The sequence below is a fragment of the Myodes glareolus genome, chromosome 21 (genome assembly GCF_982192425.1).
Source record: "Myodes glareolus chromosome 21, mMyoGla1.1, whole genome shotgun sequence".
NCBI lineage: Eukaryota > Metazoa > Chordata > Mammalia > Rodentia > Cricetidae > Myodes > Myodes glareolus.
The window spans coordinates 64423084-64439738 of NC_142046.1; the positions used below are offsets into that span (position 1 = coordinate 64423084).

Below are 16655 nucleotides of genomic sequence, written 5' to 3' on the forward strand. Positions count from 1 at the left end.
CACTGGGCAATATCCTGAGTATATGAAACCTCAAAGTTCACCCCCACAACAAGGCCATATCCACTCCAACAAAGTCACACCTCTTAAGAGTGTCACTCCCTATGAGATTATGAAATTATTGGGACCAATTTCATTCAAACTATCACAGCCATATTTGGTTGATAACCCTAGGAGGAGGCCTACTCTTTTCTGAAGGGAAATGGAGGAGGAGTGGATCTGGGGGAGGTGGAAGGTGGGAGAAGCTGGGAGGAGTGGAGGGAGAGGAAACTCCAGTCGGGATTTAATGTGTGAGAGAAGAAAAAATAAAGAAAAAAGAATTCAGGAGTTTAAAGAAGACACAAAGCAACAGTTCAATGAATTCTAGGAGAAAGAGCTAAGGAAAATAAATGCCTGAGGGTTGCAAAAGAAAACACAAACATAAAACTGATAGAAATTATGGAGACAATGCGGGACTTGAGAATGGAATCCAACCAGGAGATAGAAACACCGAAGAGGACTCAAACTGAAATGAAAATGGAGTGGAAAACCCCAGTACCTCAACTAGGAAACCCTAAGGAAAGCCTTGCAGGTAGAATGGATCAAGCAGAAGATAGAACATCAGGTCTCAAAGATGAAGCAGAGGATCTAGACCAAATAACCAAGCCAAATGAATTAATAATGAAAGCACAGAAAAAGAACACACAGAAAATTCAGGAACTGAAAAAATTAAACTTTTGAATTATAGGCATAAATGACAGAGAAGAATCCCAAGTTAACAGCATAGTCCAGCTCTTCAACATAGAAAACATCCCCAAACTATGAAAAGACATACCCATACAAACACAAGAAACACACAGAAGACCAAATAGACAAGACCAAAAAAGAAGTTCCCTATGGCATATCATAGTTGAAACACTAAGCATACATAACAAATAAAGTGTACTGAAAGTTATAAGAGAAAAAAAAGCCCACAATTCACAGATATGGGTAAACCCATCATTATAATAGCTGAATTCTCAATGGAATCTTTGAATGCTGAAGAGCCTAGAGCAACGCATTCCAAGTCCTAAAAGGCTACAATGGCCAACCTAGAATAATACACAATACATAAATCTTTCTTTCATGATTGAAAGAGGAAAAACAACCTTTTCAGAATACAAACACCCCCAAAACATTTATATTCTATAAACCAAACCTAAATAAACACAGGAAGCATTGTTTGGAGCTGGGGAGAGGAATGAGGTATCAGGGTAACTGTGGCAAAAAAAAATATGAAGCCATAATTATTAAAACACAAAATACCACTGAGAACACACCACCATTGAAAATCAACAACACACGGCAACAATTAACACACACATTAATGATTACTTAAATATTGCCAGGCATCGTGGTGCACGCCTTTAATTCCAACCCTTGGGAGGCAAAGATAGGCAGATCCCTGAGTTTGAGATCAACTTGGTGTACACAGCAAAATTCTGTATTGATAAACAAAACAAACAAGCAAATAACTTTAAATATCAATGACTCAAATTCTCCCAACAAAAGACATAGACTGATTCAATTGATCAATAAACAAAATCCTTCTCAGATGCTTCCACTAAAGCATCTGAGTTTTAAAACTGTGTTTTAAAGATAGGCAGCATCTTAGAGCATGGACAAAAGTATTCAGTCAAATGATGGAGAGAAGTATTCAGTCAGATGATGGACGGGAGAATCCAGTCAGCGATGGACAGAAGTATCCAGTCAGATGATGGACAGAAGTATCCAGTCAGATGATGGACAGAAGCACCTCTTCAAATGATGGACAGAGTATCCAGTCAGATGAGACCAGAAAGCAGGTGCCTGTATCATAATATCTGACAAAATGACTTCAAATTAAAGCTTAACAGAAGAGATAAGGAGGGACAGTTCATCCTAATTAGGGAAACAGTTAACCAAGAAGACATTACCTTAATATCTCAACAATCTATCTATCTATCTATCTATCTATCTATCTATCTATCTATCTACCTACCTACCAGACACTGGGCCACCCAATTTCATTAAAAATAATTACTAGATTTAGACATAGATTCACACCAATCCCTTACAAATAGGTGATTTCAATAGCCCACTTTTTCCAGTAGACAGGTCATCTGGACATAAAAAGTAAACAGGGAAGTATCAGGATGAATTGCCATCATACCAAATGAACTTACCTGATAGCAACAGAGTATTCTATACAAACTCCAAAGAATCCACATTCCACTTATCAGCACATGGAAACTTTTCTAAAATAAACCATATCCTGGGACAACCCTTTCCAAATTAAAAAAAGGTTGAACTCATTCCTTGTATCCCATCTGACCACAGTGCGCTGCAATGTAAAACTTACAGCAAATGAACCTTCAGTAAACATGCAAACTCATGGAGATTAAACAACTTATTATTGAATGATGAATGGGTCAAAGAAGAAATCAAGAAAGAAATAAAAAAAACCTTCTGGAGCCAAATGAAAATGAAAACAACACAACAAAACCTCTGGGACACATTGAAAGCGATCCTACAAGGGGAATTTATAACTTTAAGTGAGTGCATTAAACTCAGAAAGAACACAATTAGTGGCTTAGTGATGCAACTCAAATAGTTAGAAAAGTAAGAACAAACCGAATCTAAACTCATTAGATGGCAAGAAATATTGGAATCAGAGCAGAAACCAGTGAAACAGAAAAGGAAACAATACAAAGAGTCAACAAATAAGACCCTTGTTTATCTTCGAGACAACAAACAGCTGTAAGAGATCCTTGGCCTAAAGAGGGGATTCAAATGAACAGAATCAGAAATGAATGGGGAAATAATATGACAGACACTAAAAAAATACAGAAAACTGTAAGGAAATATTTTTAAAACCTGAACTGGGGCTGGAGAGATGACTCAGCGGTTAAGAGCATTGCCTGCTCTTCCAAAAGCGTTGAGTTCAATTCACCACATGGTGGCTCACAACCTTCTGTAATGAGATCTGGTGCCCTCTTCTGGCCTGCAGGCATACATGCAGGCAGAACACTAGACATAACAAGTAAATCTTAAAATAAACCAAACAAAGCAAAAAAGCAAAGCAAAACAAATAAAAAAACAACTTGATGGATGAATTTCTAGAGTCAACCAAGCCACCAAAATTAAACACGGATGTCAACAACTTAAACAGACCCATAACAAATGACAAAATTGAAATAGTAATAAAAAGTCTTCCAGCTAAAAAAAGTTCAGGACCAGATGGATTCACAGCTGAATTCTACTAGATATCCAAACAGCCTTCTTAATTTATTAAAAAGAAGGAATGGCAGGAGGGGAGGGGAGAGGAGAGGAGAGGAGGAAGTGGAGAAATGAGAAGTTAAGAAGATGACGGCAGGCAGGAAAGAAGAAAGGAAGAAAGGAAGGAGCCCAGACTCTTCTACAAAGCCATTATCACTCCAACACACAAATCAGGTAAAGGCACAACACAAGAAAAGAAAACAATAGTTCAATATCCCAGATGCTTGTAGACTTAAAAATATTCAATAAGACGCTTTCAAACAGAATGTAGATGCACAAAAAGAAAAAAAAAAAGGTTATACACAGTGGCCAGGCTGGCTTTAATCCCTGAAATGCAGAGGTAATTACACGTAATAAACTGTGTAAATGTACTTAATGATAAAAATCTCAGGATCATCTCAATAGATTCAGAAAAAGCCTTTGACAAAAATCCAACATGTCTTCATGATAAAAGTCCTAGAGAATGTAGGGCTAGAGGAGCATACCTCCACATAATAAAAGGTATATCCACAAAACACACAGCCAATGCTATCTTAAATGGAGAAAAGCTTGAAGCATCCCACGGCAGTCAGGAACCAGACAGAGATGCCCACTATCCCCACACCCTACCAATAGTGTGCTAGAAACATCAGTTTAAGGAGTAAAGCAAGAGAAGGAATTTAAAGGAACAAATCAGGCAAGAATAAATCAGACTGTCCTTTGAAGATATGTTATTATACACTAGAGATCTCCAAAATTCCACCAGAAACACATTCAGCAGTGTGACAGGATATATAATCAATTTACACAAATCAATAGCTTTTCTATAGATCACCAACAAACATTCAGAGAAGGGGATCATGGAAGCACTCTAGTTCCTAACAGCCTCAAGGACAACAAAACATCTGGAAATAAACTAAACTCAGGATGTGAAGGGCTTCTGGGATGGAACTTTAGACCTCTGGAGAAAGAGACAGAGAAAGATACCAGAAAATGGAAACAGTATCCCAAGCATGTGGTTTGGTAGAATTAATATCGTGAAAATAGCCATTCTACCAAATGCCATTTACAGATTCGGTGAAATCTCAATCTACCTCATTCTTCAGAGAAATAGAAAAATATAAATCAAACCAAAACACAAAAACTATCCTAAAATTCATGTGGAATAACCAAAGACCCCGAAAGTCAGAACAATCTTGAGCAAAAAGAACATTGCTGGAGGGGTTACCATTCCAGTTAAGACACATTACAGGGTCATAGTAACAAAACCAATATGGCACTTGCACAAAACAGACATGTGGACCAGCAGAGCAAAGCTGAGGACCCAAAGGTGAGTACATGTAACTTCCGCCTCTTACTATCTGACCAGGGAGAAACGAAGGCTCTTCAACACATGGTGCTGAGAAAACTGGGTGACCACATGCAGAAGAATGGAATTAGACCTGGGTCTATCACCTTACACAAAAACTAACTCCAAATTGATCAACGTCTTCCATGTGAAACATGTAGGCGAAAATACAGGTGGTACCCTACCTGACGTAGGAATAGGAGAGGGCCTTTCTGAATCGGAGTCAATTTGCCCAAGAATTAAGGCCAAAAATTAACAAGCAAGGCTCCATGAAACTAAAATGCTTCTACACAGGTTTAAAAAAATCAGCTAGGTGAAGAGGAAGCCTACAGGATGAGAGAGAATCTTTCCCAGTTATATACCTGACAGAAGATTATTATACAGGATATACAAAGAACTCAAAATACAGAGTCAAAAAAAAAAACCCAAACAAAAAACCCGACTCATTCAAAAATGGGTCTGAAACCTGATTAGGGAGTAATCAAAAAACAAAACAAAAAAGAATGACAAGAGATATCTGAAAAATGTTCACTGTACCTAGTAATTATGGAACTGCAAATTGAAACAACTTTGAGATTTCATTTTACCCCAGATGGAATGGCAAAGACTAACGGAACAACCAAAACCAAACGCTGGGAGGATGCAGGGAAAAAGAAAACCTCATTCACTGTTGGCAGGAGTGCAAATTGGTGCAGCCACTGTGGAAATCCATGTGGAGAATTCTCAAACAGCTAAAAATAAACATACTGTATGCCTAGTTATAACACTCCTTCACATATGCCCAAAGTACTCAACATCCTATTCCATGGACACTCGCTCAGCCATGTTCACCAATGCTCTATTTACAATAGTCAAGAAATGGAAACAATCAAAATGTCCTACAACTGATGGATGGGTAATGGAAAGGTGGTATACGTATATAGTAGGGATTTTTTTCTTCTTATTCTGTTGTAAAGAAAAATGAAATCATGAACTTTTCAAGTAAATGGACAGAACCTAAAAAGATCCTGTTATGTGGAGTAAACCAGACCCAGAAAGACAAATGCTGCATGCTCTCTCTCATTGGAGGCTCCTAGCTTCAGATCTTCAGACATGAGTTCATAGTCTGTAGTAACTACTAAAGCAAGGACAGTAAAAGAGGATCATTGCCAGATGGGTGGGGTGTTTGGTGGGGGGCAATAGAAAGGGGGTATAGCTGGGTACCAGTGATCTGCCCAGGGAAATGGCAGAGGGGAGGACCTTTAGGGAGGGAGGAGAGGTAAATACAGAAGAAAGAGGGAGGATGGTAAAACAACAATAATGATGTTTGAAAACTCACAAGGAATTATACTGCTATTTACCTAAAACCCTATAATACACACAGTTACATATACAATCACACACACACACACACACACACACACACACAGTTTTAATGAACTTTTCTCATTTGGTCTGATAGTACTCTCTTTAAGAGTCAAAGACCACCTAACAAAAACTTAATACTTGGCATGGGAAGCCTCTTTTTTTTTGAGTTGTTGGTTAGGGTTACCCCAAAATACCTATTGCTATTACCCTTTGTTACCCCCACCCTAGAAATAGGAGGTAAGTCCCTATAACTAAAGACACCATGAACTTCAAAAATGGGCCCCAGAGACCCCTTAGCTGGAACTGGACTGGATGTCCCCCCACCCTGTGGGTTAGTGTTCACGGTACCAGAAGACACTGTGCAACCTTTTAAAGGAGGGCAACAACCAACAGTCCTACCCAGCTATGATACCTATGGCCTACATCAATGATGAGCCTGGCATGATAGTCCTAAGGGTGCAGCAATGGCACACATACCTTGACAACAGCCAACAACTGTCTAATTGGACTTAGAACCCCGCCAACAAAAGGGAAACCATGCCTGGTACTGGACACCTAGCCAGCTACTCAGTGCTAGAGAAGTCATGGTTATTGGAGGAGAATCTAGAACGTTATTAGCCCAGCATCATCCCTAACAACACTCTATTAACATTTGTCCTTCTACCCAGAGAGACGTGTGGTCTTCACTCCTCTTCACGGGCACCGCCATAGGCAACAGACAGAGACCACTACAGAAAACCACAGCCAACCAAAATGCAGAGCTGTGGTGACCCGTCCCAACAGATACATCTACAAAACTCTCACACCTAAGGTTCAGGGAACACTGAGGAAGGGTGGGCAGAAAGATTGTAAGAGTCAGGGGATCAGAGAGTTTGCTGTGAGATTTTTCTCCTAATAATGTTAGAAGTTACACCAATAAAGTCTCATCAACATGAATGGCCATAAGTGAGATGACAACAATGGACAGGTCAAAATAGACAGGGGAAAGCCCACGGAGCCTCAGCCCTACACGACAGTCCTACACGAAGAACTATAGGCAACTGATAAAAACTGGGAGAAGGAGAGATGGCTTTTCCCAGGAAAGAGCACACAAACTAGTTATCCAGGGCCAAATGGCAGCCCTGAAAACATACATAAGAGTCACATCATACAGACTGAACAGGTTGTATTTAGCAACACACTCACACATACACATAGACAACACACATACACACACCCATGCACACATGCAATAACAGTTTTTTTTTTAAAGCCATGAATTTGAAGGAGAGAAGGGAGAGGATTTGGAGGGAGGAAATAGCAAGGGAAAACGTAATTATAATCTCAAAAGTGCAACTAAAATGTAAAAAGAAATAGAGTGATGTGGAGCAAAGTAACTGGCTATGATGGTTGGGGGTGTGTCTAGGTGGTTCTTAGAGAAGGTTTGTATGAGCAGGTGACCGTTAGCTGGGGCCTAGCAATGAGACAGAGTAGTACAGGGGCTTTAGCTTGGTTCAAGAAGTTGGAATCAATATGATGAGGGTCAATCACTCTAATGAAGTTGGACCAGTGGATAGTACCCTGCTAGTGGACAGCCTTGCAAGCAGCAGCAATGAAATCAGGTTGTTTGCTTGTGAGCAGAGACTTTCAATGGAAAGTGTGGGGATGTTGGGTTTTGTAAATCCTCAGTCGTGGTGGCTTGGGTCTGTGAGGCTGCCACTGAGGAGGAGAGGGAGCAGGAATGAATCAGGATACCTGGTCTTTCCCCATCGGACACTTGGAGGCTGGACTGGCTCATCTCTCAGGGCTCTTCCAGCTCTGGGCTGTGGGGCATCTTACTCTATAACAAGTGTTGGGACACCTAAATGAGGAAACGCCAGGGAAGCTGTTGTCAAGACCTGTTTCACAGAGCAACGGCTTCATCCCTATCTCGTGGACCGCTTGCCCCTGGGATTGTGTTGGCCCTTTCACCACCTTTATCTGCCCCGCAAGGATGTTGGCCAAGCCCAGCCAGCAGGCAGTTGGTCAGATTCAGACTTTATCTTTTTTATGAGGCTACGGAGTCCAACTGAGCAGAGCCTGGGTCTATGAAAGGCCACTTATGTCTTTTTATGATCTGAAAGGACTCTTTCTCTGTCTATTGCCTGTTCTTCTGTCCCTGTGTCCTATTCTAGCAGGTCTATGGGCTCATTTCTTGGGACCCTGGCCTATGCCCCTCCCTCCACCAAGTGAACCAACTGACAGGGAGATGGTCCCGAAGTTGTTGGTCAGCCATGCCACAGGATATATTGCTACACGTTTAGCAATGTCGGGCCACACAGCTCGGTAGATCAGAGATATGAGCGTGGCATGACTGGGGTTTCTGTCGAGGGGCTCTTAAGGCTGAAATCAAAATGTTGCTTGACCGCATTTCTGAGCTAATGAGGTTGTGGAAGAATTCTGTTTCTTGTGGGTATGGCACTGAGGTTCCTGATTCCTCACTGGTTGCAAGAAGGGCTTCTGTTAGGTCCTCAAGACTGTCCACATTCCTTGTCATGGTGCCCTCCACTCTAGAAGCCAACAATGGGTTGAATATCCTAACAAGAGATCTGTGGCTTCAGGAAGAGCCCAGCTGCCTTTAAGAGTTCATTTGCTTAGTCAGGTTCACCCCATATAGCCACTCTCTGTCTTTCTGTTGCCCCTACCTACCTCCCTTCCTCTTTCCTCCTGTTTTCCTCTCTCCTCCCATCTGATTTTTCTCTTCTCTTCCATGCTCCTTTCCTCCTCTTCCCTCCTCCCCTCCTTCCTTCCTTCCCATCCTTCCTTCCATGCTGGAAATTAAACCCAGGGTCTCATGAATGCTGGGCACCACTGAACCGCAATCCCATCACTATCCCCATCTTAAAATTAGTTCTGCTGTAGAATATATAACATGCCCACAGGAAGAAAGTCCAAATCAATAGTCCCAAGGATTTTGTAGAGTATGCACCCTAGGAGGTGAGAAGGGTGAAGATTTTTAGAGAGCATCGTAGGATTCTTTTCATCATAGGAGCCTGGAAAGTCATTTCTGGTTCTTAAGGAACAAACCATTCAATAAAGTTGGTTGTTATTTAGACTTTCAATAGGTCATAAAAGAACCTATCGAGCATCACACACGACCTCTCTATGACTGTAGGCTTCATGACTCCTTGGGCATTATTTAGTTTCCAAGTTAAAAAGATATGTCCTGGTGCTGGGGATGCAGAGGCATGCTGGTGATGCTGATTAACAGACAATGTGAGTGATATATGTTTGTATGTGTGGATGTGTACAAGTGTGGATGTGTGACTATGTAGATCAAGGGATAATTATTAGTTCACTTCCTTTTTGAAGGATTAGGGATGGGAAGATGACTCAGAAGGTAGGGTGCTTGTAGTATAACTATGGGACCTACCTCTGGATTGAGTTTGGTTTTTTGAGCACGCACACATGTGCACACATCTAAACATATGTACATGCATATGTTGCACACAAAGATTAAATAAAGCAGTATTTCCACACACAGTATTGAAACATGCAAAGTTTATAATTATGAAGGTGGTAGATTGGCCAACCAAGGGGTCCAATTCTGAGAGCAAGTAGAGGGCTGTATGAAAAGAATTCCTGTTCACTGAGTTCCTCAGCTCGGTGACTTCCAGGCCCATCTTCATCACCAAAGTCTGGACACATTAAATGCAGGAATCTGCTTTCTATTCTAGAAAAACTAATTAATCAGAATTTCCCAGAGAAGGTCTTATCTGTTTTAAAAACATCTTTAATACAGACTCTCTTCAAGTTACAGATTTTTGCACAGACAGACTGTAATCCACGGGGACACGTAGAGTAATTAAAGATGGAATAACTACCTCTCTTCTCACTCATGGAGGCCACCAAGGTCATCAGACTAGTTGAATTCTTTACACATCTAACTATGGTCTCGATGAAGTCTCACAGGAAGGAGCTGCCCAGGTTTCTTCTTGGAAAGCTGTGTTCTCACACTGAGTATTTTCTTCTTGCTGGCTGTGGAGGCAGCACAGGCCTATGGTCTCAGTACTAGAGAAGCTGAGAAAGGAGGATTGCCACAAGGTTGAGGGCAGCCGGAGATACAGAGTGAGTATCAGGCCAGCCAGGCTAGCAAGACCCTGTGTCTAAAACAAAAAGAGAAACCAGAGAGGCAAACAGAGGCAATGAACAGGGAAACTCAAGCAAAGCCCTCAGATGTTTTCCTGTCTGCCTTGCTTTCTTCCCTTCCTGGTGTGGTACACACACAGCTCCTCGGGCTCAGAGGCACAGGTGTAGCTATAGGAGATTCTCTAGAACAGATGTGACACATTTTAGTCACCATCCCATGGGCTCAGATGGTACAATCAACCAATAAGCAACTTTATGAAAGTGCCTACATACAGGTACTTTCCTGTTTGACACAACGGTCTACAGAGAGGAATACTGGTTGAAAGTAAACATTTAACTCTAACAGATGATGAATAGGCTCCCCCAGTGCCTCAGGTAAAGCGGGGAAGCCTTGAATTGGGGGGAGAGTCAGAACTCTTAGCTCAGGTCAAGAACTCAAGGCTTCCCTCCCCCACGTGTGGGAGAGTAGACTCCTCAAAGAAGTGAAGAAAGGACTCTTATCAGCTCACCCTCTCCCTCTGATTGAGACAAACCCTCCTTTGGCCAGGGGACTTCCTCCAAGGCGCCTATAAATGTCGCTGTGAGATGTGTGGAGGGAGGACCCAGCTTTGGAAACCTGACACGACCCAGGAAGACCTGTAAGTGTTCTCTCTACTGGGGATGTCCACCTTCTGGGGAGGACCCTGATGTACGCTGAGGGCTGTGGAAGGCTGGCAGGGTTTCATGGGGGCTTTCAGCTTCTGCTGGAGCTAGTGCAGTGAGCATCACTTCTGAGCCACAGGCAAACTCTCCTCGTCAGGATGAGGATAGGGGAAAGCATAACCAGCTTTGGGGAAGGAACCCACGATTTAAGCGCTGTGCATTCCTAGCAAGCTCGACAGTTGTTGCTTCTCCGTTCACTCATATTGCAGACACTGCCAAGCTCATTAATGTAAACAAAGGAATCATCAATCAATCAATCAATCACTGATCTTGCTTGCAGGCTTACAGGAAAGCAAGGCTGAACTGCTCCTTATGGTCTGCTTCATTTTGTCCAGAAAGGACTTCTTGGGGCTGGGGCTGGGGTTCAGGTCGTTGAGTGATTGCTCAGCATGCAGCAAGCATTGGGATCAACCCCCCAACATAACATAAACCAGGTGTGATGGTGCATGCCTGTAATCTCAGGACTTGGGCAGCAGAGGCAGAATAGCCAGGAACTCCATGCCAGCCTCAGCTCCATATTGAGTTCCAGGCTGCCTAGGCTACATGAAACCTTGTCATAAGCAAGCAAAACAAATGAGTTCCTTGGATCAGCATGGACTGGGGCTCAGCCTTAGCTCTTCCGGCTCATCCTGAGTTCTTGCCTTCTTTCTCCACACTCCCCTCCCATGGGTCAAAAATGGTCTGGCTGTGTGTGTGTGTGTGTGTGTGTGTGTGTGTGTGTGTGTGTGTGTGTGTGTGAAACATCTGTGTTCTCTATTTTAGGACAAAGCCAAGATGAAATTCGCTCTACTTCTGGCTCTTCTAGTCGGGGGCGCGTCTGCTCTTCATCTGAGTGAGTCATCAGGACCTTCACGTTTGCTCTCCCTCTTTTGTTCCTGTGTGTAAAGATGATGGGAGTCACATGACCAGTCCCATCACTGATCACTCCCAATTTCAGAATCCCTGTACACTAGGGGTGCAGGGACTCTGCAGGACTCCCGAGAGCATCTGTTACGTCTTGTAGCCTTGATTCTGTTGTGGTATTTCCAATTTTTTCCTTTTTACATAATTCTAATGATGTCTGCAGTAACAATGCTTCTTTTTATTTTGAGTTTACTGGGGATTCTTCTCTGCATGTTAAGTCCTTTCAGCCCTAGATCACCCTTATAAAGTATCTGGAATTGGACACCAATTTCACACACAAAGAAATAAAGTGAGTTGTTGCTGTATCTGGGACCCAGACCCCAAAAGCATGGACTCTAAGCTACTGTGGTTAGCCTTCTTGACCTCGTGCGTGACATGGGGTGTCTCCTCATGGAGATGTGGCCGTGGGTTCCTTTCTTTACAGGCAGGGTTTTGCACACTGGTGTTTGGAGTGGGGTAAGAGATACCCATAGTTCTCGGGAGAACAGGGGAAGGTGTCAAGGAAGGACACTTGAATTTTCTACTTGCCAGGGCCTGAAACTTCTGACTTCAAAAGCCCTTTGGGAGATGACAGCTTGCCTCGGGATGTGGAGCTATCAAGACCGGAAGCAGAAGAGTGTCCTCCTGGAGAGGAGCTAATACCACTGGAGGGAGAGGAAGGTTCTGGAAGTGAGGACACTTCTGGGGTTGAGGGAGCTGTCTCAGGCCAGGATATGGAAGATGAGGATATTCAGTGCCCCAAGGAAGAGGACACAATCAGTCTGAAGGGCAACCCTGGATGTAAGACCTGTCGGTTCCTCCTGGTGCGGCAGTTTCTAAAGTTTGACAAAGCTCAGGTAAGTGGCTTATGACTGAGGCTGAGAGCAGGGACAGACAGGAGACATGCCTCCATTTCCCACAGCAGTCCACAGCAGCAGAGGGGGAAGCTTCAGAGATGCTGGGCCGGGGGAGGGGCATGTGGAAGCATGCGGTGTACTTTGCTTGCTTGCTGTCTAATGGTTATAGAGGGAGGGCAAGGAGAATAGGAGGGAGGAAGGGAACAGATTTTGGAAACTCAGAGACCACGGCTGTGACCATGGGAACTCCTGCCAAGGGGGTGAGGGACATTTCCCTTCTTCCTCTTTTATTTTGTTCTGCAGTTAGTTTGCCAGAGATGCTACCGGGGCAACCTTGCCTCCATCCACAGCTTCAGTGTCAACTTCCAAATCCAGGCCTCTCTCAGGGTACTCAACCAGGCTCAAGTCTGGATTGGAGGCAGAATCAAAGGCTTGGTAAGAGGGGTACCAGAATTAAATGGGAGCATCTCTTCACCCCATCCAGTGTCAACCTTTCTACAGCTTTATTTGTATTCACCCTTTACTGTCCCCCAAAGAGCTGGGGATAGAAAGCCACTCACACAAGACACTGAGGTGCCACCAAGGATTTAGAATCAGGTTTGAGTCTAAGTTCCTCCCAGCCTCTCTATCTTTGTGATCAGGGGGCTGTTTCCTGACCTCTAGGTTGCACCTGGTTTCCCCAGTGCCATTTCTTGTTCTTGATGTAAGGACGATCATGTCATAGGGAGGCAGAGAATGGTGACCATCCCTGTGGGCCAATACTCTAGCTAGCCAGTCTCCGTTATAGCCCTGTGGTCAAGGTCCTCAGGGATAGTGCTGACTCGGTCTCTCCCTCCCTCCCTCTGTATCCCTTGGCTTCCTCCCATCTCTAGGGTCCCTGCAAACGCTTGCAATGGGTAGATGGAAGCTCTTGGAACTTTGCATATTGGGCTTCTGGCCAGCCCCGCTGTGGTATTGGCAGATGTGTGACCATGTGTACTCGAGGTGAGGTTGGTTGGCTGTGGGAAGGGAAGGACTCAAGAAAGAGTGCCGGGAAGTGAGCCTGGTCACTCAGGGAGAGGCTTTCTAGGTGGTGGAGGGCTTGTGGGAATTATGAGCTTCCTGGTGTCACGTGAGGGTAGACACAGCACTGACATTCTCCTATTCTCCCTTCACAGGAGGCCATTGGCGTCGTTCTTTGTGTGTCAAGAGACGTCCCTTCATCTGTTCGTATTGAGCTGGTCCCAGCCAGGAGTTCGAATCCATGCTCTTCTGGGCAACTGCCTCTCTTTTCCTGCCACATGTCCCCTTCTTTCTCCTACCTACAATAAAATGGCTTTACTGAACTGAATTCCCTCTCTCTTGTGATCATTGGTAGCTCAGTCTCATTTTGAGCTTTCCGCTTCCTCCTCTCACCCTGCCTGTCATGAAGGAGCCATGGAGGTAGCACTCTTCCAAAAAGGATGGTGCAGTGAGGGTGCATGAAGTGCTACGACAGTAGAAAAATGTTGCAGGTGGCTCTAAAGCGCCTGCGGAAGACCCAATGACACAGCATCTGTGTGTCAGGTACTGCCAGGACCCCGCCAACACCTTCCAGACGTGTGACGGTTTCGAGTGAACTCTTATCCACACCGGGCTCTTCTTTCCTATTGTATTAGTGGCTTTCCCTGTTGCTGTAACAAAATATCTGACTCCGGGAGACAGTTTACTTGAGTTCACAGGTCAAGGGTACTGTCTACTACGGCAGGGAAGTCCTGGTAGCCAGGCGCCAGGCAGCTGGTTACATTGTATCCATAGTTATGAAGCAGTGGGATGAAAGCTCAGCTGCAGCTAGCTTCTTCCAAACACAACCCAGGATCCAAACCCAGGGAATGGTGGGTCTTTACATCTCAATTGACCCAATTAAGATACCCCCTCCCAGATTTGTCCAGAGGCTGGTCTCCTAGGTAACCAGAGAGCCGGTTGACAATAGTCACCATCGGGCCTATCAAGCAGAACAAACACATAGCATGTACTAGGCACCATTTCTGTTACCTATTAAGGTGGCTGGCATTACAGCAGGTATTTTATTGGCTGCGTGCCTCTCCCCAGATGAATCCTCTCTTCATCTAGCAAGGTTTCTGCACTTCCCCAAGTTAACTCTAGGATATGGACTCAAATCCTTGTCTCAGTCTCTGTTTTGGAGAAAACCTCGTATTAAACTCTTTATTATGAGTCAAACTCTCAATAAGGTCTGGGAATCTAAGACACAGTGTGTGTGTGTGTGTGTGTGTGTGTGTGTGTGTGAGAGAGAGAGAGAGAGAGAGAGAGAGAGAGAGAGAGAGAGAGAGAGAGAGCATGAGCACCTGTTGGTTGTAACCAATTATTGAGCCCTCACCTGCTGTGGAAACGCCTTGCATTGGTCACACTATACCATCAGTATCATTATCTCTGCCACGCAGAAACAGGGTCAGAGAAGTTATACATGGATGAAAGACTTGCTCAAGGCAGAACAGCTTGCTGTTTCCAAGGCAGAGATTTGACTTACTCAGCTCCAAAGCCTGCTGCTCCTGTATCTATTGTTTCCATGCCTGTAAGTCTAGAGTGATTGCCTTCACTCTTGACTTCACCTTGGGGCATAGAACTCAGCCCATCTGGAGGCGAAGAAGCCTGGTTAAAGACGGGGAAGGACAGCTTTGATATTACCAAGGAGCTAAGCAGGATGCCAGGGTTCCAGTGCCTGAGCCCTTTTCTTTCAGAGATTTCCCAACTCTCTACGATGGGTCCAGGGTCCTGGGATAGCAAACGAAGATGTGTGAGCTTCTGAATGACTCAGAGAAAGGGGGCCATTTGCTCAATGTTAGTTACTCTGTAAGCTGAAAATGAGACAGAGCCACATTTTTGTTCATGCAACCACTGTGTCGTGTCTGCTGTTGGTTTTATCTATGGTCAGCTTCAGAAAGTCCATGTGTTTGGCTCTGTGGTGGGTGCTGGGAGGATACCACGAGCCCTCAGGGGTGCCATCTTCTGCCATGGAACAGCATTGTTCTTGTTTGACTCTTAATAATAAAGATTAGGAGGGGCTGGGACCGTAAGTCTGTGGTAGAGCAGTTGCCTAGCACACGGGAAGCCCTGAGCAGACTTCCATCTCTGACACAAATGAATGGATAAAAAAAACTGCAGGAATAAGACAAGATACTCCCCACCACCATTGCTAAGAGTCAGGTAGATTTTTTGGTCTTGCTTCTCAGACACGGCTCTCTTAGCGGGCTTTGTGGCACCTGCTCCATCAAAGTCTCTTAAAAGGATGCCAAGGAGGCGCCAAGGTGATTTACTATGTTCTCTACATAGTTTTGGATGTGCCTGTACAGGTGCGATGACTATAGTTTTCCCGCCCAGCTCACTCACGGATACTCCAGGTGTCTTCATCAGTGAGTATCTGGCTGTGTTTGCTCAGGAGGCTGAGCTCCTACACACTGCTCTGACCTGTAGATCTCATTTCTTCTCACACTGACGATGAGAATCATCCTTTTGGTAAAATGGGGTTGGGCTGAGTTTTAGTACGAGATTGAAATCCAGGAATCCACATGAAAAATGAATTTATTATTATTACATAAAACTGTTTTTTAAAGTAAAGTGAGTCTGCGGATGAGCATGGTTGGCACGGTGCTTGCCTGGCAGGCGTGAAGCCCTGGGTTCTGCCCCCAGCACCTCATGAAGCAGGAGTGGAAACAGGCGAATCTACAATGGCTGAAATGTTCAACATCCCTAGCCATCAGAGAAATGCAAATCAAAACAACTCTGAGATTCCATCTTAAACCTGTAAGAAGAGTTAATACAAAAAACACTGATGACAACTTATGCTGGAGAGGATGTGGGGTAAAGGGAACACTTCTGCATTGCTGGTGGGAGTGCAAGCTGGTACAACCGCTTGGGAAATCAGTATGGCGATGGATTTCTCAGAAAATTAGGAAACAACCTTCCTCTAGACCCAGCAATACCGCTTTTGGGTATATACCCAAAGGATGCTCAATCGTGCCACAAGGACATGTGCTCAACTATGTTCATAGCAGCATTATTTGTCATAGTCAGAACTTGGAAACAACCTAAATGTCCCTCGACAAAAGAATAAATAAAGAAAATGTGGTACATTTACACAATGGAGTACTACTCAGTGGTAAAAATCAACGACAACTTGCAAG

The 16655-nt window shown here is 44.0% G+C and overlaps 1 protein-coding gene across 1 annotated transcript; it reads left to right on the top strand.

The window, feature by feature from the left end:
• The first annotated feature begins 10606 nt into the window (after positions 1-10606).
• On the top strand, positions 10607-13825 carry Prg2 (proteoglycan 2, pro eosinophil major basic protein). Its single transcript, XM_048426182.2, has 6 exons — positions 10607-10692; positions 11519-11588; positions 12191-12495; positions 12799-12930; positions 13368-13479; positions 13653-13825. Exons 2-6 carry the CDS (start codon positions 11531-11533, stop codon positions 13709-13711), a joined length of 666 nt encoding a protein of 221 aa, XP_048282139.1. The 5' UTR covers positions 10607-10692; positions 11519-11530; the 3' UTR covers positions 13712-13825.
• The last annotated feature ends 2830 nt before the right edge of the window (positions 13826-16655 follow it).

Excerpts from the sequence above, each read along its gene's own strand:
- Prg2 (XM_048426182.2), top strand. The coding sequence starts at position 11,531 with ATGAAATTCGCTCTACTTCTGGCTCTTCTAGTCGGGGGCGCGTCTGCT. Across the intron at positions 11,589-12,190 it reads CGCGTCTGCTCTTCATCTGA|GGCCTGAAACTTCTGACTTC; the intron begins GTGAGTCATCAG and ends TCTACTTGCCAG. Across the intron at positions 13,480-13,652 it reads TGTGACCATGTGTACTCGAG|GAGGCCATTGGCGTCGTTCT; the intron begins GTGAGGTTGGTT and ends CTCCCTTCACAG.